The sequence below is a fragment of the Procambarus clarkii genome, chromosome 47 (genome assembly GCF_040958095.1).
Source record: "Procambarus clarkii isolate CNS0578487 chromosome 47, FALCON_Pclarkii_2.0, whole genome shotgun sequence".
Classification (NCBI taxonomy): Eukaryota; Metazoa; Arthropoda; class Malacostraca; order Decapoda; family Cambaridae; genus Procambarus; species Procambarus clarkii.
In genome coordinates this window covers 15,306,992-15,332,342 of record NC_091196.1, presented here as the reverse complement: position 1 = coordinate 15,332,342, position 25,351 = coordinate 15,306,992, and the positions used below count along the sequence as shown (strand labels likewise).

Here is a 25,351-nt window from a genome sequence, read left to right as displayed (position 1 = left end):
TACCGTGGCAAGTACTCTTAGTACCGTGGCAAGTACTCTTAGTACCATGGCAAGTACTCATAGTACCGTGGCAAGAACTCTTAGTACCGTTGCAAGTACTCTTAGTACCGGGGAAGTACTCTTAGTACCGTGGCAAGTACTCTTAGTACCATGGCAAGTACTCATAGTACCGTGGCAAGTACTCTTAGTACCATGGCAAGTACTCATAGTACCGTGGCAAGAACTCTTAGTACCGTTGCAAGTACTCTTAGTACCGGGGAAGTACTCTTAGTACCGTGGCAAGTACACTTAATACCATGGCAAGTACTCTTAATACTATGGCAAGTACTCTTAATACCATGGCAAGTACTCTTAATACTATGGCAAGTACTCTTAATACCGTGGCAAGTGGCATGGCCAAATAGCCACTGGAGTAGGTGCGTCAACCTCATACGAAACCTTTACATCTTTTCTCACCCATGACGGGGTTGTTGGCATCTGTTTACAAGGTTATGAGCTCCAAGGCGCTGCCAGGTTGTTTGTAACAACAATATACTCGCCGGTTGTGAGTTGTGAGGAGGTCGTAAACTTTTCGTGAATTGAAAGCCACGCCACGAATATTGAGGAAAGATGTACGAGATTAAGGAAAGATTCGTAACTGTTTCGTGAGTCCTGGGATTGGGGCCAGATTCGCGAAGCAGTTACGCAAGCACTTACGAACCTGTACGTCTTTTCTCAATTTTTGGCGGCTTTGCTTACAGTTATTAAACAGTTAATGAGCTCCGAAGCACCAGGAGGCTGTTTATAACAATAACAACAGTTGATTGGCAAGTTTTCATGCTTGTAAACTGTTAAATAATTGTAAACAAAGCCGTCAAAGATTGAGGAAAGATGTACACGTTCGTAAGTGCTTGCGTAACTGCTTCGTGAATCTGTCCCCTGGATCTGTTGTCACGCCACGACTCATAAACACAAACTGTCACCGCCACCATGAGTAGACACTGTTCGTTATTTGATGGCGCGTTGGTGTGAGTGTCTCGACCTGACTGTTGTTGTCAGGTGTCGACTCCTGCGGGGGCGTGGAGATCGTCACTCGCTCCCCGGGACCGTCCCTCGAGGCGATCACTCATCCGTACTCGCGAGTGGCGATACTCTAGGCTCTTCAGAGTGCAAGATAAGCAACACACTCTTCAGAGTGCTTGAGTTGCTTCTCCCTCCACTGATACGTCTGCTGCGTGCTTCCTTCTGAAGTTATTGAGTTTTTTATCCATATCTACCAAGTTGAAACCCAAAATGCTTCCACACTTTTTCTCTGCTGGCCAAGGCAGGTGAGCTGTAGCCAATCATAAGAAGCCTTTGGGCCGCCTTCCAGTCATTGGTTGACAATATCATCATTCCTGTGACGCCAGGATGGGCAGAAACGTCTTCGCCTTGTAGAAGGTTCCAGAGCCAATAAATAGAGGAAACGTCCCAATATCCACTACTACCTACCTGTAAGTCAGTCCAAATAGAGGTTATATATGTGTGTGTGGTGACACACAACATGATAACATGATGACTTCCTAATCATCAATGTCGGTCAAAAATCTTCAGATAGTCCACGACTTTGTGTCTTCCTCCTCCCTGTGGCGACTGTTGGCGGTCATCCATCTCTCCTTGCTCCTGTTGCATCCGGTCTGTTACCATCATCCACCTCTCCTTGCTCCCGTTGTCCTGCCGCTTGCGGTTGACACTGTCGCCCCTCTTGTAATGCAACGCGTTGTGACTGTTTGCCTCCCCCTTCCCTTCCCCTCCTTCCCTCCCCCCCACCTTTCCTCCCTACCCCCCTTCCATTACGGGGTATCGACTGTGGTCTTACTCAAGGGGGGAGAGGTTCGGTCGTCCAGTAAATTACAATCTCACAATTATTTAATGCTGCACACATCCAGAGCTGCTATTATTCAGGCCATACTTATGAGTTACGTATATGTGTGTGTATACTTATGTACAAGTGACTGTATGAGTATGTGGGTTATATCCCACCCACATATTCCAATTTTTAAGATCTGGGTGTAAACAAATAAAAAAAAGAGATATATTCCCTGCGATTAATATATGTGTTCTCTCTCTTTCTCCCTTGACACAGGTTCTCTCACTCTCTCATGTCACGTATTTTGTCTCTCCCGTAACAGCCTTGTCCAACCTGGGAGTGGTTTACAGCGAACAGGGGCGGCTACAGGAGGCGGAGGCGGCCTACCGCGGGGCCCTCAGCCACGCTCCCACCATGGCGGACACCCACTTTAATCTGTAAGCTTAGATTTACATTTAATATGTAAGCTTAGATTTACATTTACAGGCTCTATTCACAACAGTTTATACAAATCAGAAGCTTTTTTTTGGCCTTGTAGTTTACAAAGGTTAGCAGCTTTAAACGTAACAGATTATGCAAAACAAACTTTATATAACATATAACTTATAGTAATTATATATATATATATATATATATATATATATATATATATATATATATATATATATATATATTATATATATATATATATATATGATTACGATTATATACGATTATGTAGCTGCATATAAATAACAACTTACAATGATTTGAGTTCTGGCTGGACTGAACAAGTCAACCTGTTCTCTTGCAAACTACGTCTGAATTTGGCCATTTGCCCGTATGACCAAAAATGGACGTAATTTGAAAATGAAAAATAATTAAAAATAAACTTTGATTTTTTTTTTCTAAAACAGCAAGTTAAGGGTCCTCTGGTAGGTTAGGAGGGAAGGAATTTCTCCTAAGGTTTCAAAACGTCATGAAAAACGTTAATTGAAAGTTTCCTCTCCTAACCTGAACGAGTAAGCCGGGGGTACTCAAAATAGAAAACGGGACAGTACATCACTTTCGTGAGCCGATTTCATTTCATATTACGTCCATGTTTGGCCATACGAGCAAACGAGCTAACTTAAGAGGACGGATTGAACAAGTGCACTTGTACGAGCCAAACTCTTAGACATAACTAGAAAAACATTTAGCTTACAATTTGTGAGGTGATATAATATATATTGGTAAATTGATGTATAGTGGTAATAGCAACGTTAGTGGTAATGACAACAGTAGTGGTAATGACAACAGTAGTGGTAATGACAACAGTAGTGGTAATGACAACAGTAGTGGTAATGACAACAACAGTAGCAGTAATGACAACAACAGTAGCGGTAATGACAACAACAGTAACAGTAATGACAACAACAGTAGCGGTAATGACAACAACAGTAGCAGTAATGACAACAACAGTAGTGGTAATGACAACAACAGTAGCAGTAATGACAACAACAATAACAGTAATGACAACAACAGTAGCAGTAATGACAACAACAGTAGTGGTAATGACAACAACAGTAGCGGTAATGACAACAACAGTAACAGTAATGACAACAACAGTAACAGTAATGACAACAACAGTAGCAGTAATGACAACAACAGTAACAGTAATGACAACAACAGTAGTGGTAATGACAACAACAGTAGCAGTAATGACAACAACAGTAGCGGTAATGACAACAACAGTAACAGTAATGACAACAACAGTAGTGGTAATGACAACAACAGTAGCGGTAATGACAACAACAGTAACAGTAATGACAACAACAGTAGTGGTAATGACAACAACAGTAACAGTAATGACAACAACAGTAACAGTAATGACAACAACAGTAGTGGTAATGACAACAACAGTAGCGGTAATGACAACAACAGTAACAGTAATGACAACAACAGTAACAGTAATGACAACAACAGTAACAGTAATGACAACAACAATAACAGTAATGACAACAACAGTAGTGGTAATGACAACAACAGTAACAGTAATGACAACAACAGTAGCGGTAATGACAACAACAGTAACAGTAATGACAACAACAGTAGCAGTAATGACAACAACAGTAGCGGTAATGACAACAACAGTAGCAGTAATGACAACAACAGTAGCAGTAATGACAACAACAGTAGCAGTAATGACAACAACAGAAGCAGTAATGACAACAACAGTAGCGGTAATGACAACAACAGTAGCAGTAATGACAACAACAGTAGCGGTAATGACAACAACAGGAGCAGTAATGACAACAACAGTAGCGGTAAGGACAACAACAGTAGCAGTAATGACAACAACAGTAACAGTAATGACAACAACAGTAACAGTAATGACAACAACAGTAACAGTAATGACAACAACAGTAGTGGTAATGACAACAACAGTAACAGTAATGACAACAACAGTAGTGGTAATGACAACAACAGTAACAGTAATGACAACAACAGTAGTGGTAATGACAACAACAGTAACAGTAATGACAACAACAGTAGCAGTAATGACAACAACAGTAGGGGTAATGACAACAACAACAGTAACAGTAATGACAACAACAGTAGCAGTAAGGACAACAACAGTAGCAGTAATGACAACAACAGTAACAGTAATGATAACAACAGTAACAGTAATGACAACAACAGTAACAGTAATGACAACAACAGTAACAGTAATGACAACAACAGTAGTGGTAATGACAACAACAGTAACAGTAATGACAACAACAGTAGCAGTAATGACAACAACAGTAACAGTAATGACAACAACAGTAACAGTAATGACAACAACAGTAGCAGTAAGGACAACAACAGTAGCAGTAATGACAACAACAGTAACAGTAATGATAACAACAGTAACAGTAATGACAACAACAGTAGCAGTAATGACAACAACAGTAACAGTAATGACAACAACAGTAGTGGTAATGACAACAACAGTAACAGTAATGACAACAACAGTAGCAGTAATGACAACAACAGTAACAGTAATGACAACAACAGTAACAGTAATGACAACAACAGTAGCAGTAATGACAACAACAGTAACAGTAATGACAACAACAGTAGCAGTAAGGACAACAACAGTAGCAGTAATGACAACAACAGTAGCAGTAATGACAACAACAGTAGCGGTAAGGACAACAACAGTAGCAGTAATGACAACAACAGTAACAGTAATGACAACAACAGTAGCAGTAATGACAACAACAGAAGCAGTAATGACAACAACAGTAGTGGGAATGACAACAACAGTAGCGGTAATGACAACAACAGTAGCGGTAAGGACAACAACAGTAACAGTAATGACAACAACAGTAACAGTAATGACAACAACAGTAGTGGTAATGACAACAACAGTAACAGTAAGGACAACAACAGTAGCAGTAATGACAACAACAGTAACAGTAATGACAACAACAGTAACAGTAATTACAACAACAGTAACAGTAATTACAACAACAGTAACAGTAATGACAACAACAGTAGCAGTAATGACAACAACAGTAACAGTAATGACAACAACAGTAACAGTAATTACAACAACAGTAACAGTAATGACAACAACAGTAACAGTAATGACAACAACAGTAGCAGTAATGACAACAACAGTAACAGTAATGACAACAACAGTAGCAGTAATGACAACAACAGTAACAGTAATGACAACAACAGTAGCAGTAAGGACAACAACAGTAACAGTAATGACAACAACAGTAACAGTAATGACAACAACAGTAACAGTAATGACAACAACAGTAGCGGTAATGACAACAACAGTAACAGTAATGATAACAACAGTAACAGTAATGACAACAACAGTAGCAGTAATGACAACAACAGTAACAGTAATGACAACAACAGTAACAGTAATGACAACAACAGTAACAGTAATGACAACAACAGTAACAGTAATGACAACAACAGTAGCAGTACTAACTACTTCATTAATTTATTTTACATTTATACATTTTTATGAAAATGTATAAATGCATAAAATCGTCAAGTATTTATAATTGATTTAATTTACTAAAGAAATTTAATCAAATTGAATCAATAAAATGGTAATTGGATTGCTTTACTTGGATCATTATAATGACATAATATTTATGATATAACATAGACCATTAAGACCAAGTTTGTCATCATACAAGTGTATGATGACAATATGATGATACATCATACATGTGTCATCATATCTGTGTCATCGTATGATGACACAGATAGCGGCCCCGAGAGGGGAAGTGAGACCAAACACCCCCCCCCCCTGAAAGGGGATAGCAAGATATCAACATCTAAGCAGAACGACCCAACGAAAGATCCTAACTGTACGACCACTTTAAACACCTCTCACGAATTGCGGGAGTTTGTGTGGTGTGAGTGGAAACGATTGTGCAACATCGATCACGCCGTTTATGAGTCTTATGAAGTATGTTGCTAAGGAGTAGGAAACCTTGCATTGTAGTACACCTGTTATCGTGCCTTGTAGTACACCTGTTATCGTGCCTTGCAGTACACCTGTTATCAGTAAAGATTTTCGGGTACTAGTAAAGAGATCATTGATGTGAACAAATATCTCGTGACAGACTTACTTAGGGATTTGCTTTGTGGCAAATCAAAGATTATCAAAACGATGAGTTAGCATTGAGGCGAGAGTTGAGTGCATTGAGGCGATAGTTGAGTGCATTGAGGCGAGAGTTGAGTGCATTGAGGCGAGAGTTGAGTGCATTGAGGCGAGAGTTGAGTGCATTGAGGCGAGAGTTGAGTGCATTGAGGCGAGAGTTGAGTGCATTGAGGCGAGAGTTGAGTGCATTGAGGCGAGAGTTGAGTGCATTGAGGCGAGAGTTGAGTGCATTGAGGCGAGAGTTGAGTGCATTGAGACGAGAGCTGAGTGCATTGAGACGAGAGTTGAGTGCATTGAGACGAGAGTTGAGTGCATTGAGGCGAGAGTTGAGTGCATTGAGACGAGAGTTGAGTATTGAAACGAGAGTTGAGTGCATTGAACCGAGAGTTGAATGCATTGAGGCGGGTGTTGAGTGCATTGAGACGAGAGTTGAGTGCATTGGAACGAGAGTTGAGTGCATTGAAACGAGAGTTGAGTGCATTGAAACGAGAGTTGAGTGCTTTGAGGCGAGAGTTGAGTGCATTGAAACGAGAGTTGACGGTTTCATGGTGGTTTAAGGAATTTCCTTTTTAAATTCTTCCTTCGTGGTCAGACACTGCCACATTTTTCCATGACGTATTAATTTTCGTGATTTACACACACACATACACACACACACACACACACTTCTCTGGAGTCAGAGAAGGAAAAACACTTGGGGGTTGATATCACGCCAGACCTGTCTCCTGCAGCACATATCAAGCGGATAACATCAGCGGCATATGCCAGACTGGCCAATATACGAACGGCATTCAGAAACTTGTGTAAAGAATCATTCAGAACTTTGTATACCACGTATGTCAGGCCAATCCTGGAGTATGCAGCCCCAGCATGGAGTCCATATCTAGTCAAGGATAAGACTAAACTGGAAAAGGTTCAAAGGTTTGCCACCAGACTAGTACCCGAGCTGAGAGGTATGAGCTACGAGGAGAGACTACGGGAATTAAACCTCACTTCGCTGGAAGACAGAAGAGTTAGGGGGGACATGATCACCACATTCAAGATTCTGAAGGGGATTGATAGGGTAGATAAAGACAGTCTATTTAACACAAGGGGAACACGCACAAGGGGACACAGGTGGAAACTGAGTGCCCAAATGAGCCACAGAGATATTAGAAAGAACTTTTTTAGTGTCAGAGTGGTTGACAAATGGAATGCATTAGGGGGTGATGTGGTGGAGGCTGACTCCATACACAGTTTCAAGTGTAGATATGACAGAGCCCGATAGGCTCAGGAATCTGTACACCTGTTGATTGACGGTTGAGAGGCGGGACCAAAGAGCCAGAGCTCAACCCCCGCAAACACAACTAGGTGAGTACACACACACACACACACACACACACACACACACATAGATCTAAAAGATTATTGAAGGAGGACAGGAATAGAACGCGACTGGGACTACCCAGAACGTTGGTTCGATACCCATCCTGCTGCAAGGATCTCCGGGCATGATATCTGTCATGCGCCACAGAACCTTCACTCTCCCGACAGAGGACTGCTGTTGGCGTCTACGGGTCGGCCGCAGGAGGCGATAGACAGCTACCGAGCAGCACTCTGGAGTCGGCCGTGGCTGGCACAGGCCCACCTAGGCCTGGCAGGAGCCCTACAGCAGCTGGGGCGCCACGCTGAGGCCATTAAGGTAGGCCTACAGGCCTCTCTCCTGGTATAAGGGGAGTGGATGGTGTATTGCTAATGGACTTTCTTCATTAATCTCTTATTATATATGATGGGGACTAACCAATCCTTATAGCCAATCACTGGGGAAGCGGTACTGGTACTTTATATACAAGGTCAACCCTATTAATTCAGGTTCGAAACCAGTTCGGGATCGTAGCATTCTTATTTTTTTAAATTTTAAAAATTAAAAACAAATACAAAAATAAATTTTTCTAAATATTAAATTTAAAAAATGGAATAATACAAATTTTCTATATAATTTTCATGCCTGGGATTTGTTATTTATTGATTCAAATCTAACTTAGAAATTTGAGTAGCCAAAATATACAAAATATTTCTCAGTAGCACATAGGAGATATCACCAGACCTGAGATGAGAAGCTAACGTTATCAAGATAACATGTCAATGTTATTATGGATGAGTTAATTGTGAGTGAAATAGCAGGTGTGTGTAACCAGGCAGAGCTGCCAGTAACAGGTGTGTGTGTAGCCAGGCACAGCTGCCAGTAACAGGTGTGTGTAGCCAGGTACAGCTGCCAGTAACAGGTGTGTGTGTGTAGCCAGGCAGAGCTGCCAGTAACAGGTGTGTGTGTGTAACCAGGCACAGCTGCCAGTAACAGGTGTGTGTGTGTAACCAGGCACAGCTGCCAGTAACAGGTGTGTGTGTAGCCAGGCACAGCTGCCAGTAACAGGTGTGTGTAACCAGGCACAGCTGCCAGTAACAGGTGTGTGTGTAGCCAGGCACAGCTGCCAGTAACAGGTGTGTGTGTAGCCAGGCAGAGCTGTCAGTAACAGGTGTGTGTGTGTAGCCAGGCAGAGCTGCCAGTAACAGGTGTGTGTAGCCAGGTAAAGCTGCCAGTAACAGGTGTGTGTGTGTAGCCAGGCAGAGCTGCCAGTAACAGGTGTGTGTGTGTAACCAGGCACAGCTGCCAGTAACAGGTGTGTGTGTGTAACCAGGCACAGCTGCCAGTAACAGGTGTGTGTGTAGCCAGGCACAGCTGCCAGTAACAGGTGTCTGTAACCAGGCACAGCTGCCAGTAACAGGTGTGTGTGTAGCCAGGCACAGCTGCCAGTAACAGGTGTGTGTGTAGCCAGGCACAGCTGCCAGTAACAGGTGTGTGTGTAGCCAGGCAGAGCTGTCAGTAACAGGTGTGTGTGTAGCCAGGCAGAGCTGTCAGTAACAGGTGTGTGTGTAGCCAGGCAGAGCTGTCAGTAACAGGTGTGTGTGTGTAGCCAGGCAGAGCTGTCAGTAACAGGTGTGTGTGTGTAGCCAGGCAGAGCTGTCAGTAACAGGTGTGTGTGTAGCCAGGCAGAGCTGCCAGTAACAGGTGTGTGTGTAGCCAGGCAGAGCTGCCAGTAACAGGTGTGTGTGTAGCCAGGCAGAGCTGCTAGTAACAGGTGGGTGTGTAGCCAGGCTGAGCTGCCAGTAACAGGTGTGTGTAGCCGGGCACAGCTGCCATGAACAGGTGTGTGTGTAGCCAGGCACAGCTGCCAGTAACAGGTGTGTGTGTAGCCAGGCACAGCTGCCAGTAACAGGTGTGTGTGTGTGTAGCCAGGCAGAGCTGCCAGTAACAGGTGTGTGTAGCCAGGCAAAGCTGTCAGTAACAGGTGTGTGTAGCCAGGCACACCTGCCAGTAACAGGTGTGTGTAGCCAGGTACAGCTGCCAGTAACAGGTGTGTGTGTAGCCAGGCACAGCTGCCAGTAAAAGGTGTGTGTAGCCAGGCACAGCTGCCAGTAACAGGTGTGTGTGTGTAGCCAGGCAGAGGTGCCAGTAACAGGTGTGTGTAGCCAGGCAGAGCTGTCAGTAACAGGTGTGTGTAGCCAGGCACACCTGCCAGTAACAGGTGTGTGTGTGTAGCCAGGGACCAGCAAACAGATATGTAGCCAGATGTAAACAGCTGTATGCACCACAGGTGTTAGAGGCGTGCCGTGGGACCGGCTCAGCACCTGCTAGGGACAGCTGGAGCCACAGCTGGGCCGTCACCACCTGTCGCCAGAGGCTGGCCAGGGCGCACATCCTATCCGGCCGCCCACACGCCGCCCTGGAGGAGGTGGCGCACGCCCTCACGCACGCCCCCGACGGGTACGGCACCCACTCCCTGCACACCCTGGCCGCCGAGGCCCACCTGGAGGCCGGGGAGCACGCAGAGGCCCAAGCCGCCCTCTCCCGCGCCCTCGCCGCCCACCCGCACCACATCCCCGCCCATCTCACATTCTCCAGGATGTTGCAGGCAAATGTAAGTCGGTAGAGCGACGGTAGAGCTTCATGCAGGTCGGCGTTCAATCCCCGACCTTCTAAGGGGTGGGGCACCATTCCATCCCCCCCCCCCCCGTCACATGCCAAATCCTGACTCTATAGAAGTGGTATATAGTCGTAATGGCTTGGCGCTTTTCCCTGATAATTCCTTTCCCCTCTCCAAGAGCACGTCCTCAGTTGGTATGATATATGTATTTAATTGATACAGTTGTATTACAGCTTATACAATACATGTGCATGAATACAATCATCATTTAAAAACCATATTATATATATATATATATATATATATATATATATATATATATATATATATATATATATATATATGTCGTACCTAGTAGCCAGAACTCACTTCTCAGCCTACTATGCAAGGCCCGATTTGCCTAATAAGCCAAGTTTTCATGAATTAATTGTTTTTCAACTACCTAACCTACCTAACCTAACGTAGCCTAACTTTTTCGGCTACCTAACCTAACCTAACCTATAAAGATAGGTTAGGTTAGGTTAGGTAGGGTTGGTTAGGTTCGGTCATATATCTACGTTAATTTTAATTCCAATAAAAAAAAATTTACCTCATACATAATGAAATGGGTAGCTTTATCATTTCATAAGAAAACAAATTGAGAAAATAAATTAATTCAGGAAAACTTGGCTTATTAGGCAAATCGGGCCTTGCATAGTAGGCTGAGAAGTGCGTTCTGGCTACTAGGTACGACATATATATATATATATATATATATATATATATATATATATATATATATATATATATATATATATATATATATATATATATATATATATATGCAAGGCCAGGTTTGCCCAATAATTGCCAGAGTTTTCCTGAAGTTATATGTTTTCCAAATTTATTTCTTATGAAATGATGAAATGACAAAGCATTCCATTACACTGCACATAATTTAATCTGTTTTATTTGAGTTAAAACTAACATACAAGTTCGATCAAACTTATCTAACCTAATCTAACCTTACCTAACTTAACCTAACCTAGCCTAACCTGGATGATACCTGCTTGGTGGGGTTCTGGGAGTCCTACTCCCCAAGCCCGGCCCGAGGCCAGGCCTGACTTCTGAGAAAAGGAAATCTTTTAAAATAAATGAAGCTAAAAACAAACTTAAATATTCCTAGGCCTAGTATAGCACACATGTGTACTATATTAGGCCTCAGATATCGTGTATTAGGCCTAGGGAGGTTAGTTTAGTTTGTCAAAACAACACAAGTAAAACATAATTTTTAAGTTTGTCCGACTCAATAGTTCAGATTTCTACTTTCTAACTTCGTTAATCGTCGGTACGTTGTGCGTACGTTGTCCTCGTCTGGTCTGGCCTCTCCTAGGAGGCCTGGTCGACGACCGGGCCACGGGGTCCCTAAGCCCCGAAATCACCTCAAGGTTACCTCACCCTCACTGGGGTTCTCTCCCTCTCCCCCTCCCTGGGGTTCTCTCTCCCTCTCCCCCACCCTGGGGTTCTCCCTCCCTCTCCCCCATTGTGGGGTTCTCCCCCTCCCTGGCATCCATCTTCAGTCTGCTGCTGCTGCTGCTGCTGCCTGATCTCGTGCCCTCGCGTCATGTGCTGCTTGTGAGAACACTGACTAATTTGCATAATATTTAAATATTATTATTATTATTATTATTATTATTATTATTATTACATATATTATTTGCTAAATTTTCCCCCTCATATAATACAAATAAAACTTATTGTCTTAAAAGTTACTCAGAGAGTAAGAAAAGTTATTACTCTCTGAGTTGTTGTATTCTGTAATCTGTAATATGTATCCAGAGGGGAAGAATATTATATATTCTTAAAGTAAATGAGAATATTTAAGTATTTTGAGGATACCAGGATAAGGGGGCCTCGTAGCCTGGTGGATAGCGCGCAGGACTCGTAATTCTGTGGCGCGGGTTCGATTCCCGCACGAGGCAGAAACAAATGGGCAAATTTTCTTTCACCCTGAATGCCCCTGTTACCTAGCAGTAAATAGGTACCTGGGAGTTAGTCAGCTGTCACGGGCTGCTTCCTGGGGGTGGAGGCCTGGTCGAGGACCGGGCCGCGGGGACACTAAAAAGCCCCGAAATCATCTCAAGATAACCTCAAGATAACCAGACTCGGTATGAATTTGATTGTTTTAAGAGTTTGAAAGTTATACCCGCCAAACACACACCGAAACTACGACGTTGGTGCAACGTTCGAACAAGGTTTAACACCTCCTAACCACTTATAACAACCAATATAGCAAGTTGTAACAACGTTCTAATACGTCATAAACACGTTAAGCCAAGATGTAACAACTTTATTACAAGTTGTAGCAAGCGGAAAATAGAGACAGTTTCGGTTTGTGTTTCCAGGGATAGTGTCTTAGAATATGGGTGAGACGCTCGCTGTAGTCCACGATGTTGTCAGACTACAGAGGACACACCTCAAGAGCCTCTCTATAGGCTGACAACAGAAACGTTTGTGCATTCACACGGATGTTATCAATAATGGTATCTTCCGTCTCAGGCTCTATCTTTCCCTTTGTCTCTCTTTGGATCTTAAATCTGAATCGCTAAGTACGATAATTCATTAAACCGGAATTATAAAAGTTGAAATACATGTTATGTCAGTAAACATAACCGGACGCTAGCCATTTGGTAAACCAAATAATATGTGAATATCTCAGTGATATTCAATATCTCAGTGATATTCACATATGTGAATAATATGTGAATAGCTCAATATGTGAACTCTCAGTAGCTAGCATCCAGTTCAAAAGCCTGACAGACATCTGGTATACTGTGTATAAGGACTAACTTCAATAACACCCACTTCGATATAACGCCCCCCCCCTCCCTCAAACCAACCACCTTCCGATAACAATGATCCAGAGTAGCGATGGATTATCCAGCGGGCGGAATAACCGGATCTTGGATAAGGGTAGTGGTGAGTGAGTGTGGATAATGGAGGTGTTGGGGGGAAGATAGGCGACTATTGAGCACGAGGAGGAGGGGGCGGGGACCCCCAACGCCTTTGATTAGGGGCCCTGGTCAAAGGCTAACATGGACAGCGGGCCCCAATCATCGCTCTGACGACGACGTCCTTTGAAGTCTAATTGCTGGGAGCGATATGAGGCCTTTGGTCGACACAGAGAGTAAACAGGGCGCCGGTTCGAGCCGCCTCCCTCCTAGACGAGAAGTGCAGGAATGAGACACTCGCACAACACGTAAATATTCCTTTGCAGACGAGCAGCAACAATAACGTGGCTGAAATATGTTGACCAGACCAAACACTAGAAGGTGAAGGGACGAAGACGTTTCGGTCCGTCCTGGACCATTCTCAAGTCGATTTATGTCACAATCGACTTGAGAATGGTCCAGGACGGACCGAAACGTCGTCGTCGTCCCTTCACTTTCTAGTGTGTGGTTTGGTCAAAAATATTCCTTTGCGTGTGTTTGAAGGACATGTATTCTGACGTGGCTTGTCATTACCACCGAAGAAAACGTAGTTGCATGTATTTGATTTTTTGTTCAACTAAACTATATAGTGTTTGTAGGTCCTGTATTTTTCGCAGAAGCTCAGTAATAAACATCTCGGCGCGTCTCACGGCTTAATATGAGTCTGTGCAAGGCTTTCTTAGTAGCTTGATTGAAGAGGTTGAGGCGCTGTCATCAATTTCTCGGTCATGTTCGCATCCCATTCTGTCCCTTGCAGGTGGAGACGTTTCAGACCAGCGCCTCAGCGGGAGTGTTGGGTCTTCTCAAACTGTAACTGGCTAAGATGTCCGATACCAGCTATGTGCTAGTAGCCTCTAGCCCATTGCTGGCTGGGAGGGCTCCTAGCCCATTGCTAGCTAGGAGGGCTCCTAGCCCATTGCTAGGAGCCTCAGGGCCATTGTCAGGGACCGTCAGAATCTTGCTCATGCGCAGGGGGGAGGGGAGGGGCAAAATTATTCAACTTCTATAAAATAACATGGTTTAAACAGATCCATCAGACTGTGAGTGAGGGTGTTTATGTCTCCCTCAGGGAAGTCGTGTGGAGGAGGTGGAACAGTGGCTCCGTCGGGCGGTGGCTCTGGCGCCCAACGACCCCCACGCCCACAAACACCTTGGTAAGTAGTGCCCCCGCACACCCTGTACGGTGTGGCTCACAGATGTCACACCCTACTTCTGTGGCTCAAGAGAGAAGGGGGGCTTTTACTCCCCCTCTCTTTCCTAAGTCCAATGTGTATATACCGCCGGGGGTTTGTTGGAGGGGGGGGGGGTGACGGAGGGAAGGGAAGGGGTGACGGAGGGAAAGTGGGGGTGACGGAGGGAAGTGGGGGTGACGGAGGGAAGTGGGGGTGACGGAGGGAAGGGGGGTGACGAAGGGAAGGGAGGGGGCAATGTTAGGGTGGGGGGAGGGGAAGGGGGTTATGTTGGGGAAGGAGTAGACAGTAACGAATGGAAGACAGAGCGAAGAATGATAAAATAAGAGAAAGGGGCAAATGGAGTGGGTACTGAGAAAGGGACGAAGTAGAAGGAAAGATCAAGAAGAGAGACTTGAAGGGGAATGAAAGAAGAGAGGCAAAGAGGAAGAGAAAACCTCCGTTCAGAGAGGATTAGGGATTAATGAAGGGAGGAGGAAGGGGGGGAAGGAGGAGGCTTACACCTGTATACAGCCTACAAAAAGCGGTGAGCGGTAAAGGACTAGTGTGAGCTTGTCTACTGAGACTTGGAGTAACAAGGGCTTATCAACAGGATAAGAGGATGCTTGGCAGGAAGCCTGCAGAGGTAACTATATTAAGGTAAGGTAGGAACCTGCAGAGTAAGTTAAGGCAGGAGCCTTGCAGAGTAAGTTAAGGCAGGAGCCTTGCGGAGTAAGTTAAGGCAGAAGGTCAAGAAATGGACTGAAGATCAGGAAATGGGGACAAAATATTTCTTGAAATATAGTTTAAAATATAAGATATACACTATCTTTAAAGACAAAACCGCATTCCAAAATTCCTATCTCTAGATCCCTAAATATACGCAAATATCATTACTTCATTCACCAGTAATCTAATTACATGAGATGTTGAGAAGTAATAATTATAATATTTTATAGTTAGATTCCCAAGGAGTTCCGTAAGGATGAATGTACCGGGAATTACAGTAGAGGACGTGTGGATATTTAAGGTAAGAGCGGCCTCTGTCTTACAGTTCCCTACCTCCACCTCTACAGGTCAGCTGCTGTTGGAACAGGACCGTGTTGAAGAGGCGGTCGGGGCGTGGCTGAGGGCCGCGCTCCTCGACTCCACGGACCACACGGCCGCCTTCAACGCCGCCACGGCCCTCAGACTCGCCGGCAGGAACCAGCACGCTGAGACCTTCTACAGGAGGGCCGTCCAGCTGCGACCCAAGGTCAGCACCTCGCAACATATTTATATTATCTTTACAGAGTCTGCAAGTAAGTAATTATCAACAGAAGGCACCAAACCGGGAAGGTATGCAGGAACTATAGGTGATGCAAATCCATTTGCTGGCCGTAGAAGCTTTGGTGCAGAGAGATAGAGAGTCAGGAGGGAGAATATTCACTACTATCACCTTTCAAGACAAGCTAGTGAAAATGTTTCAGGCGGATGATAATATGCAATAAATTACACTTGAAAACTTTAAATTCTAGAAATCTGGACTATGGGTTAGTGTTTGTTGGTTACTTCAAGATAGATTTGTTTTAATAATTGGTTAGTTACCTCAAAATTGATTTGTTTTAACAAATGGTTGGTTATGTTAAAGTATATTTGTTTAAACCTTTGTTTAATTACGTCAAAATAAAATTGCTTTATCAACTGGATAATTCGAGCAAAATAGATTTTTTAGGCCTACTATTGTTATGAAAAATAGCTTTGTTTAAGCTTCTCTGTTAATGGACCTACGAGTGACATTTTCTGATGGTGTCAGAGGTCAGGAAATTTGAAATGCCAGGCCGAAGGAAAACAAACAAAAGGTCGACATTTAAATGTCAATGTCTCACCTTGTATGGATGTGAACTATGGTCCCTACGAAATGCTGACATTGGTGAACTTATTTGTGACTGGCGGAAATGCTAAAGACATTCCTTGGGTGTCAAGCCTAACCCTCACTGCCATCTCCTACCGGGTGTGTTGTCCTCTCTTACACTTGACAATCCCGTGTCACTGTCAACTCAAGCTTTACCAGCAAAATCAACTTGAGTGTGAGAAAATACAACTTAAAAAAATGAGTGATGTATTTAATAGTGTAGCAGGTTTGCAGTATAGAAAATATAAACTAGTCAGGAGCTGAACTGCCCGCTGGGTACTTGACAATACTGAGAAATAACTGTCACAGAGTAGTGACATGTTGACAAGCAATTTAAATCCTGCTGAAATCAGATCACTCTTTCATAAGCTATGGGTTCAGTGGGAGCGTGATCCAGGCTTGGCCGCCAAAACTATTGACGACGTCAATTACATAGGCTGTCAACTTTCCGTGATTCCATGTTATATTTAGTTTTGTTAGTTTTCTAAATTTTATATATCACGATAATTTTCTGCTTGAAATATAGTTATTTGTTATTTTTCATGTCTTAATATTTATCTATTAATGCTGTTTAAAAACTAAATTATTTTAATTTGTTCCTGTTATTCATTATATTGTCAAAATGGGCTTCGTTTTTATTATACTCTTTATCATTTTATAATTACAATAATCAGTGCTGGGCCTTTCCACGTACTAATCAGCACTTAATCAGTACTACTAATACCTTTCCTTGTCTAAATTAATAATGAGCTTAAAATCTTGTAAATTCAGTTATAAATGAACAACCATTTTATGAAGTCTTTTGAATTTTTATAAATGTATTGATGTGTTTCCTTATGAACATATATTATGTTTTATTCTATTGGTAGAACAAAATAGGTTTGTTTTATTCCATTCACTTGGGCTCTAGGAGACTCGAACTGTGAACCCCATGCTTGTGAGGCCGAAGCTCAATCGGCCTCACATGCTATAGGAAATCACATTTGATTTTAGGTTTGTTTTAACTCTTGCTTAAAATAAGCGTTTCTCCGTTTTCTTCCTCAGGATGTCTCGAGCCACCGTAACCTTGGTGCCATTCTTCACTTGAATGGCAAGCTGGATGAGGCACGTAAGCACTATGACGAGGCACTGGCACTGGCACCCGGCGATCCCCAGACCACTACCAACCTGCAGAGACTCTCGGCGCTTGTTAACAAGAAGGGCCTCTCCTAGTGGGCCTACGGCAGCGACCACCACACACTCTGTGGGCGTCGTGCCGTTGTTAAGGATCCCCTAATATATCAGGAGCTCAATTTGTAGACGATCCCAGACAATGTTTTGCATTGGTTTCTGTGATGGATCCATAGTATTCCTGTTTATCCTGTATGGAAGAATACTTGGGTGAGGCAGCCGGCGAGAAGCACCAGTGCCGTTGCCTTCTTCTGTCTGCTGGAGTGAGTCGGTCTTCCGCAGGAGCTCCACATCGTGGTTCTCGACTCCGCGGTGACTAACAACGAGACAACAGAACCAAAATATATTTACAAGATTTGTTTTATTAGATGCTATACACCATTATATCTCCATTATATCCCCAAAAAATCATTCACCATGTTTTTATGAATCTTTGAATGCTTCATTACTCTTTATTTTATAAGGTTTGCCACTGGGAAGTGATAAGGGAGAAAGTCGAACTAGAAGAATATCCCAAGACTTTTCCTTCAACTTGGTAATGTTCTTTCTGGCCACCGTGCCACTAATGACGACATAAGTTTTCCCTCAACGTGATATTTTACCATGTACATACTACCCAGCCTTCCAGAGTTATGTTGTGCCAGCTTTTCCTCCATCGGAGGACAGCAAAGGCACTCTAACTCCAACTGATCATTTCCAAGTAAAGCTCTCCGTACACCAGATGATGATGATGATGACAATCCCGTACCTAAGACACCTGTTCTCGAAGTAATTCCAGATCTTTTTTTGCATCAGTATCCACCCTGTTAAGGCGGCCTTCAGGAAAGCTTTACTCTTGAAGACGTGTGTTACAAGGTTCTTGGGAGAAGCTCTGCCCTTGAAGACAAAGTTCTTCTCTGTGTCCCTCTGTGGTAAACGGCCTATACATCGGTGTTCTGTGTGATATTTGTTAACATTTCCTTCGCTAATATTGCATTATTATCAAACAACTAATCGCTTTCAACGTGAGTAAAGATCCTTTATCAAATTGTTTACTCCTAAAAAAAAAGGGGATTTTCCATCCCTTAATGGTCAATCCTGTTAACATGACCGCTCTCCTTTCTTGCGACCCTCCCAGGAATTGTGAAGCCCAGTGAGATTAAGGTTAAAATTACAGCGAACTTTATCTATAGATTATTGTGCGGTTATGTAATGAGAACGATTCCAAGTTAATGTAAGGCATCGCTGCCACCATCGCCTCCAGAACTGCTCGTTAGCACACAGAACTCCTCACCAGATGAGGATACAATCTTCACTTGAGGCACGACCACTTCTGGACCTTCAGCGACGTCACTCGTTAAACTAAACAACATAATTCTGTGTCATAGTTTGGACATTCCTTAACATCAGTCTGTGATATTTGCCAAGAATATTCCATAACAATATGGCACTAGTTTTATCCTCCTTACACTCACTTCTTCACATATTGTGTCATATCCTGTTTTCCTTTGAAGATCAATGGCCGTGAAGATAAGGATATAACCAAATATATTAAGCTTCCATTAATCAACAAATCATTGTGCAGCCGACAGCGTCTTAATGTACAAAGTCCATCAGTGCTCTTGTCCCAGTGCTTATGACGAGAAAGGGGTTGAATTCCGGTGGCTGGCCTTTGTCTGCCTCTCCTCTGCCAGTGTATTTAGAGTTGCTGGAAGCCGACGGAGATATTTCATGGACCATGGACGTGTAGGCCAGTCAGTGGTCTACTGGGAGTGACCTGGCCCAGGTTACCCTGCAAAGTCTTGTGTTTTCCCGTTCGGGTTAATAGTAACCTGTTCTGTAGCTTTTCGACATGAAATGTTCAAGACTGAATTTGGAGGTTATTTAGAGTTGTCTAGATAAGTCTTGAACTACGTTAGTAACTTTATTTGCTTTTCAGCAAGTCACCAAGTCGAGCAGTATTTTCTTAGAACCAAGAGGAACTCGGTAGACCTTGCAGTAACTCATTAAGTACTCGAGTAGTCAATTGAAATAGTTTCTTCACCAGGCCTAGTGCGACTTGGTAGGCGTAGCACCAAGCCTCACCAGCGGATCTTGTAGAGGCTCACCGGACTTACAGAGCATCGAACAGGCACTCTAGGATTCATGGCGTGTTTGGGTGGATTGGGGAGCTCATCAGGTCAAGTGTAGGAGACCAGAGTTCCCACTTATCCAAAGACCTCCTTGTCACTCCAGCTTCAGTTGGCTTTCATCGAGTTCCTCAAGAACTCGACGCAGGTCTAAAGAAATGGAGACGGGACCACGGGACGAAGAGGTTGAGGCCGACAAAGATCCAAGAGCTTGCCCAGATCAGACTCTTCTCGACTCCCTCACTTGGGATTGTATCATTTTTAATCAACAGTATTCACATCGATACAGCCATTTTCTCGTCAGTACGTACCAGTGTGATCAAAACAGAGTATTGCCTCGAAGCGGACGTTCATAGCTGAAAGTACATTAGTGCGTATATGGACGTGCGGTGTATGTTTGAGTACCTCGGTGGGATCACTCTGAAATGTGTATAAGCAGTCTGGCTACCCAGACGATACCAACAAAATTGAATCATCCCCCGAGGTAAGATCATGTATATAACCTGAACCAAATATATCGATTTTTTAAGGACCCCATTTTTTTCAAAAGTTTCTTCACTAAGCACCCTGAAGTGAAGTCCTCTCTCCTTCCCCTCCTCCTCCTCCTCCTGCTCTCCTCTCTCTTCATTCCCCCTCCTCCTCCTCCTCCACCCCCTTCTGGTCTAACATGTGCCTAAGCCTCTCACCACAACAAGCCATATTTATGACGTGTTCGGCGCCTTTCGGCCTTCATTTGCCAGCTAATATGTTGCTTTATGTCTGTAGACCGAACCTTTTCACTCCCATCATGATTCGGAAATCTCTGAAAACAAAAACGAAACGTCGGATTTTCACTGGCGCTTTCAAACGATCATGTAATTCATCATTCTCGACCATATTGCTGCTTTAACTAAGGGCGAAAGTCGCTGATCAACAAGTATAAAGGAGTCGTATTATACATTGGTGTTTCTACCCTGATAATTATGTGCCGATGATAGTGATATGTTATCATTAATATCAAATATATTATACGTGTTCATTATTGGTGTTGTTTTGATATCCTTTCAAGTGTGTTGTGATATCCTTTCAAGTGTGTGTCGTGATTTCCTCTTAAGTGTGTGGTGATATGCTGTCAAGTGTGGTGATATCTTTTCAAGTGTATTGTATCATGCTATCCTCTTAAGTGTGCTGTGCTATCCTCTTAAGTGAGCTATGTACTTGTGCTATCCTCTTAAGTGAGCTATGTACTTGTGCTATCCTCTTAAGTGAGCTATGTACTTGTGCTATCCTCTTAAGTGAGCTATGTACTTGTGCTATCCTCTTAAGTGAGCTATGTACTTGTGCTATCCTCTTAAGTGAGCTATGTACTTGTGCTATCCTCTTAAGAGCATTGTGTTGTTGGCCTATATTGTATCAAGTGTGTTGTGTGCTTGTGCTATTCTCTCAAGTCTGTTGTGTGCTTGTGCTATCCTCTCAAGTGTGTCGTGTTGTTGTGCTATCCTCTCAAGAGTGTTGTGTGCTTGTGTTATCCTCACAAGTGAGTTGGCAGTCTTCAGAAGCTCAGGCGGAAGCCTTGATGACAAGGTAATCATTCATCAAAGGGATCCGAATGCCTAATGGGCGAGATACAAGGGCGTTGAATACTTCATCAGCGCCTGAGGGCGGGTTGGGTGTAAAGGCGTGTTTGTGTACCCGACCATGGAGCAAGCTGTGTGAATAGCTAATGGCATAAAAATGAAGTTGAATGGCCAATCACTGCCAAAGAGAATTGGCTACTGACGACCTTATATTTACCCTGGCACTCGTAAACACACGCAAGCACATATCAATTACACACACACAGACAGATGGGCGAGTTTCAGCTCCCTGGCCCCCGCCTTTCCGACGCTAATTACATGGTGTATTTGGTCCCAATCTTCTTGCTTTTAATTATGATTTTTTATTGACATTTTGATTGCAATTACCTATTTCTTTCATACCTTCAGTCCATTCCACTCTTCCCACACGAAGAGCGATTCAATTCGCTCAATTCGTGATTCAATTCGCTCAATTCGTGATTCAATTCGCTCAATTCGTGATTCAATTCGCTCAATTCGTGATTCAATTCGCTCAATTCGTGATTCAATTCGCTCAATTCAATTCTGAGCAATTCACTTGCGAGGTGTGTAGATTCATATCATGCTCACTCATCCTACTCATGTTCATGCCCCTTACTCATGTCTTCCCACCCTACCTTTACTCACGGTTAATATAAAGTCTTTGTCGAATCTGCCACTTTCCTTAAGATTCTTCTATGTATTGAAAATGTGGTGAGAGACTTAGAGCCCTCGGCCGCTTCAAGTCAAGGAGGAGAAGCAAAGGTCACACAGCCAGAACTTAACTACTCAAGGAGTAGTTAAGGGGGTAATCAAGGTAGGTAATTATCAGGAGAAAGGACTAAGCCATTACGACTATATAGCACTTGGAAGGAATGAGGATTTGGGATTGGACGGAGCGAAGGAATGGCGTCCAACCACTTGGACGGTTAGGGGTTGAACGCCGACCTGCATGAAGCGAGACCGCCGCTCTACCGTCCAGCCCAAGTGGCTGGCAAAGGGGGTGCTCAAGTGTACGTCCTGTGTAATGGATAGTCAATGGGTACTGTGTACTTACCCTCGCTGCACTCTGAGCAACTCAACACTTGTCCTACCTCACTCTCAGCGCTAGAACTCAAGCCTAGTACACGTCACTGTCCGGTGTACTGTCACTGTCTGGTGTACTGTCACTGTCCAGTATACTGTCGCTGTCCGGTGTACTGTCACTGTCCGGTGTACTGTCACTGTCCAGTGTACTGTCACTGTCTGGTGTACTGTCACTGTCCGGTGTACTGTCACTGTCCGGTGTACTGTCACTGTCCGGTGTACTGTCACTGTCCGGTGTACTGTCACTGTCCAGTGTACTGTCACTGTCCAGTATACTGTCGCTGTCCGGTGTACTGTCGCTGTCCGGTGTACTGTCACTGTCCGGTGTACTGTCACTGTCCAGTGTACTGTCGCTGTCCGGTGTACTGTCACTGTCCAGTGTACTGTCACTGTCCAGTATACTGTCGCTGTCCGGTGTACTGTCACTGTCCAGTATACTGTCGCTGTCCAGTATACTGTCGCTGTCCAGTGTACTGTCACTGTCCAGTATACTGTCACTGTCCAGTATACTGTCGCTGTCCAGTATACTGTCGCTGTCCGGTGTACTGTCACTGTCCAGTGTACTGTCACTGTCCAGTATACTGTCGCTGTCCGGTGTACTGTCACTGTCCAGTGTACTGTCACTGTCCAGTATACTGTCGCTGTCCGGTGTACTGTCACTGTCCAGTGTACTGTCACTGTCCAGTATACTGTCGCTGTCCGGTGTACTGTCACTGTCCAGTATACTGTCGCTGTCCAGTATACTGTCGCTGTCCAGTGTACTGTCACTGTCCAGTGTACTGTCACTGTCCAGTATACTGTCGCTGTCCGGTGTACTGTCACTGTCCAGTATACTGTCACTGTCCAGTGTACTGTCACTGTCCAGTATACTGTCGCTGTCCAGTGTACTGTCACTGTCCAGTATACTGTCGCTGTCCGGTGTACTGTCGCTGTCCGGTGTACTGTCGCTGTACGGTGTACTGTCACTGTCTGGTGTACTGTCACTGTCTGGTGTACTGTCACTGTCCGGTGTACTGTCACTGTCCGGTGTACTGTCACTGTCCAGTGTACTGTCACTGTCCAGTGTACTGTCACTGTCCGGTGTACTGTCACTGTCCGGTGTACTGTCCCTGTCCGGTGTACTGTCACTGTCCGGTGTACTGTCACTGTCCAGTGTACTGTCACTGTCCGGTGTACTGTCACTGTCCGGTGTACTGTCCCTGTCCGGTGTACTGTCACTGTCCGGTGTACTGTCACTGTCTGGTGTACTGTCACTGTCCGGTGTACTGTCACTGTCCGGTGTACTGTCACTGTCCGGTGTACTGTCACTGTCCAGTGTACTGTCACTGTCCGGTGTACTGTCACTGTCCGGTGTACTGTCACTGTCCAGTGTACTGTCACTGTACGGTGTACTGTCACTGTCCGGTGTACTGTCACTGTCCAGTGTACTGTCACTGTACGGTGTACTGTCACTGTCCGGTGTACTGTCACTGTCCGGTGTACTGTCACTGTACGGTGTACTGTCACTGTCCAGTGTACTGTCGCTGTCCGGTGTACTGTCACTGTCCGGTGTACTGTCACTGTCCAGTGTACTGTCACTGTACGGTGTACTGTCACTGTCCGGTGTAGTGGAAGCGCCTCTATTCTCTACTCAGTACACACTAGAGTCAGTCGTCTCCTAGGGTGTTGAAGATGTCCTGTTCCGCAGAAATGTTCTGCTTCACCCCAAATAACATCTTGACTCACTAACGGCCTCCTTGGTGGCTGGCTCAGCGTATAACTTGGGTGAACTTTCAATACTAAGTACTTTACCACTTAACCAAACCAGGGCCTAGATTCACGAAGCAGTTACGCAAGTACTTAGGAACGTGTACATCTTTCCGCAATCTTTGACGGCTTTGGTTACAATTATTAAATAGTTTACAAGTATGAAAAGTTCCCAATCAACTGTTTTTATTGTTATAAACAGCCTCCTGGTGCTTCGGAGCTCATTAACTGTTTAATAATTGTAAACAAAGCCGCCAAAGATTGAGAAAAGATGTACAGGTTCGTAAGTGCTTGCGTAACTGATTCGTGAATCTGGCCCCAAATATTCATCAATCTTGGTCATATGGAGCGCAGACAACTAGATCTCACCATCCAGAGAGATACAGACGAAAAGGAAGGAAGCAAAAGGAAAAGAATATAGGCAAACAATCTAGGATAAAAGAATGAATAATAAATTAATACGCTGAAGCCTCATGCGGTCTTAGACTACTCCCTGGGGGATGTGAACGCTAGGCTACGCCTCTCCGTCGCCACGAAGGAGCAGTATTAACAACAATAATTCTCACACTGAAGCCTCATGCGGTCTTAGATACTCCCTGGGGGATGTGAACGCTAGGCTACGCCTCTCCGTCGCCACGAAGGAGCAGTATTAACAACAATAATTCTCACACTGAAGCCTCATGCGGTCTTAGATACTCCCTGGGGGATGTGAACGCTAGGCTACGCCTCTCCGTCGCCACGAAGGAGCAGTATTAACAACAATAATTCTCACACTGAAGCCTCATGCGGTCTTAGATACTCCCTGGGGGATGTGAACGCTAGGCTACGCCTCTCCGTCGACACGAAGGAGCAGTATTAACAACAATAATTCTCACACATTGTGGTCAATACGAATCACTTAAGTTTCTGTAAATTTGAATTACTCTCACCTATGTACTTGTACACATCAATTATTATCAGCCAAGATAGCATATCCACTCAAAAGAATTTGAAATCATTAAGCCTATTTATCATCAATTTAATCTTGCATAAACATCAACAAATTCAATGATTAATGAAAATAATATGTAATCAATAAACATATAATAAACATAGGCTGCAATAAAAAAAAGCTTATATAAGAATATTTAAAGAATAACAATAAATACAAAGGTGGCAATTGCCGAGCAGCAGTCAATAATCCTAACTGTAAATGGTCAATAATCC

At 43.9% G+C, this 25,351-nt stretch overlaps 1 protein-coding gene across 1 annotated transcript in view; it reads left to right on the top strand.

Moving 5' to 3' along the window:
- Positions 1 to 20,761, top strand: part of LOC123749789 (protein O-mannosyl-transferase TMTC2) — a 918,506-nt gene extending 897,745 nt beyond the window's left edge. Inside the window, exons 7-12 of the mRNA XM_069301975.1 lie at positions 2,151 to 2,265; positions 8,001 to 8,148; positions 10,100 to 10,423; positions 14,468 to 14,552; positions 15,644 to 15,822; positions 17,506 to 20,761. Of these exons, the coding sequence (XP_069158076.1) occupies positions 2,151 to 2,265; positions 8,001 to 8,148; positions 10,100 to 10,423; positions 14,468 to 14,552; positions 15,644 to 15,822; positions 17,506 to 17,673 (1,019 nt within the window). The 3' untranslated portion in view covers positions 17,674 to 20,761. The remainder of the gene's footprint in view (positions 1 to 2,150; positions 2,266 to 8,000; positions 8,149 to 10,099; positions 10,424 to 14,467; positions 14,553 to 15,643; positions 15,823 to 17,505) is intronic.
- The last annotated feature ends 4,590 nt before the right edge of the window (positions 20,762 to 25,351 follow it).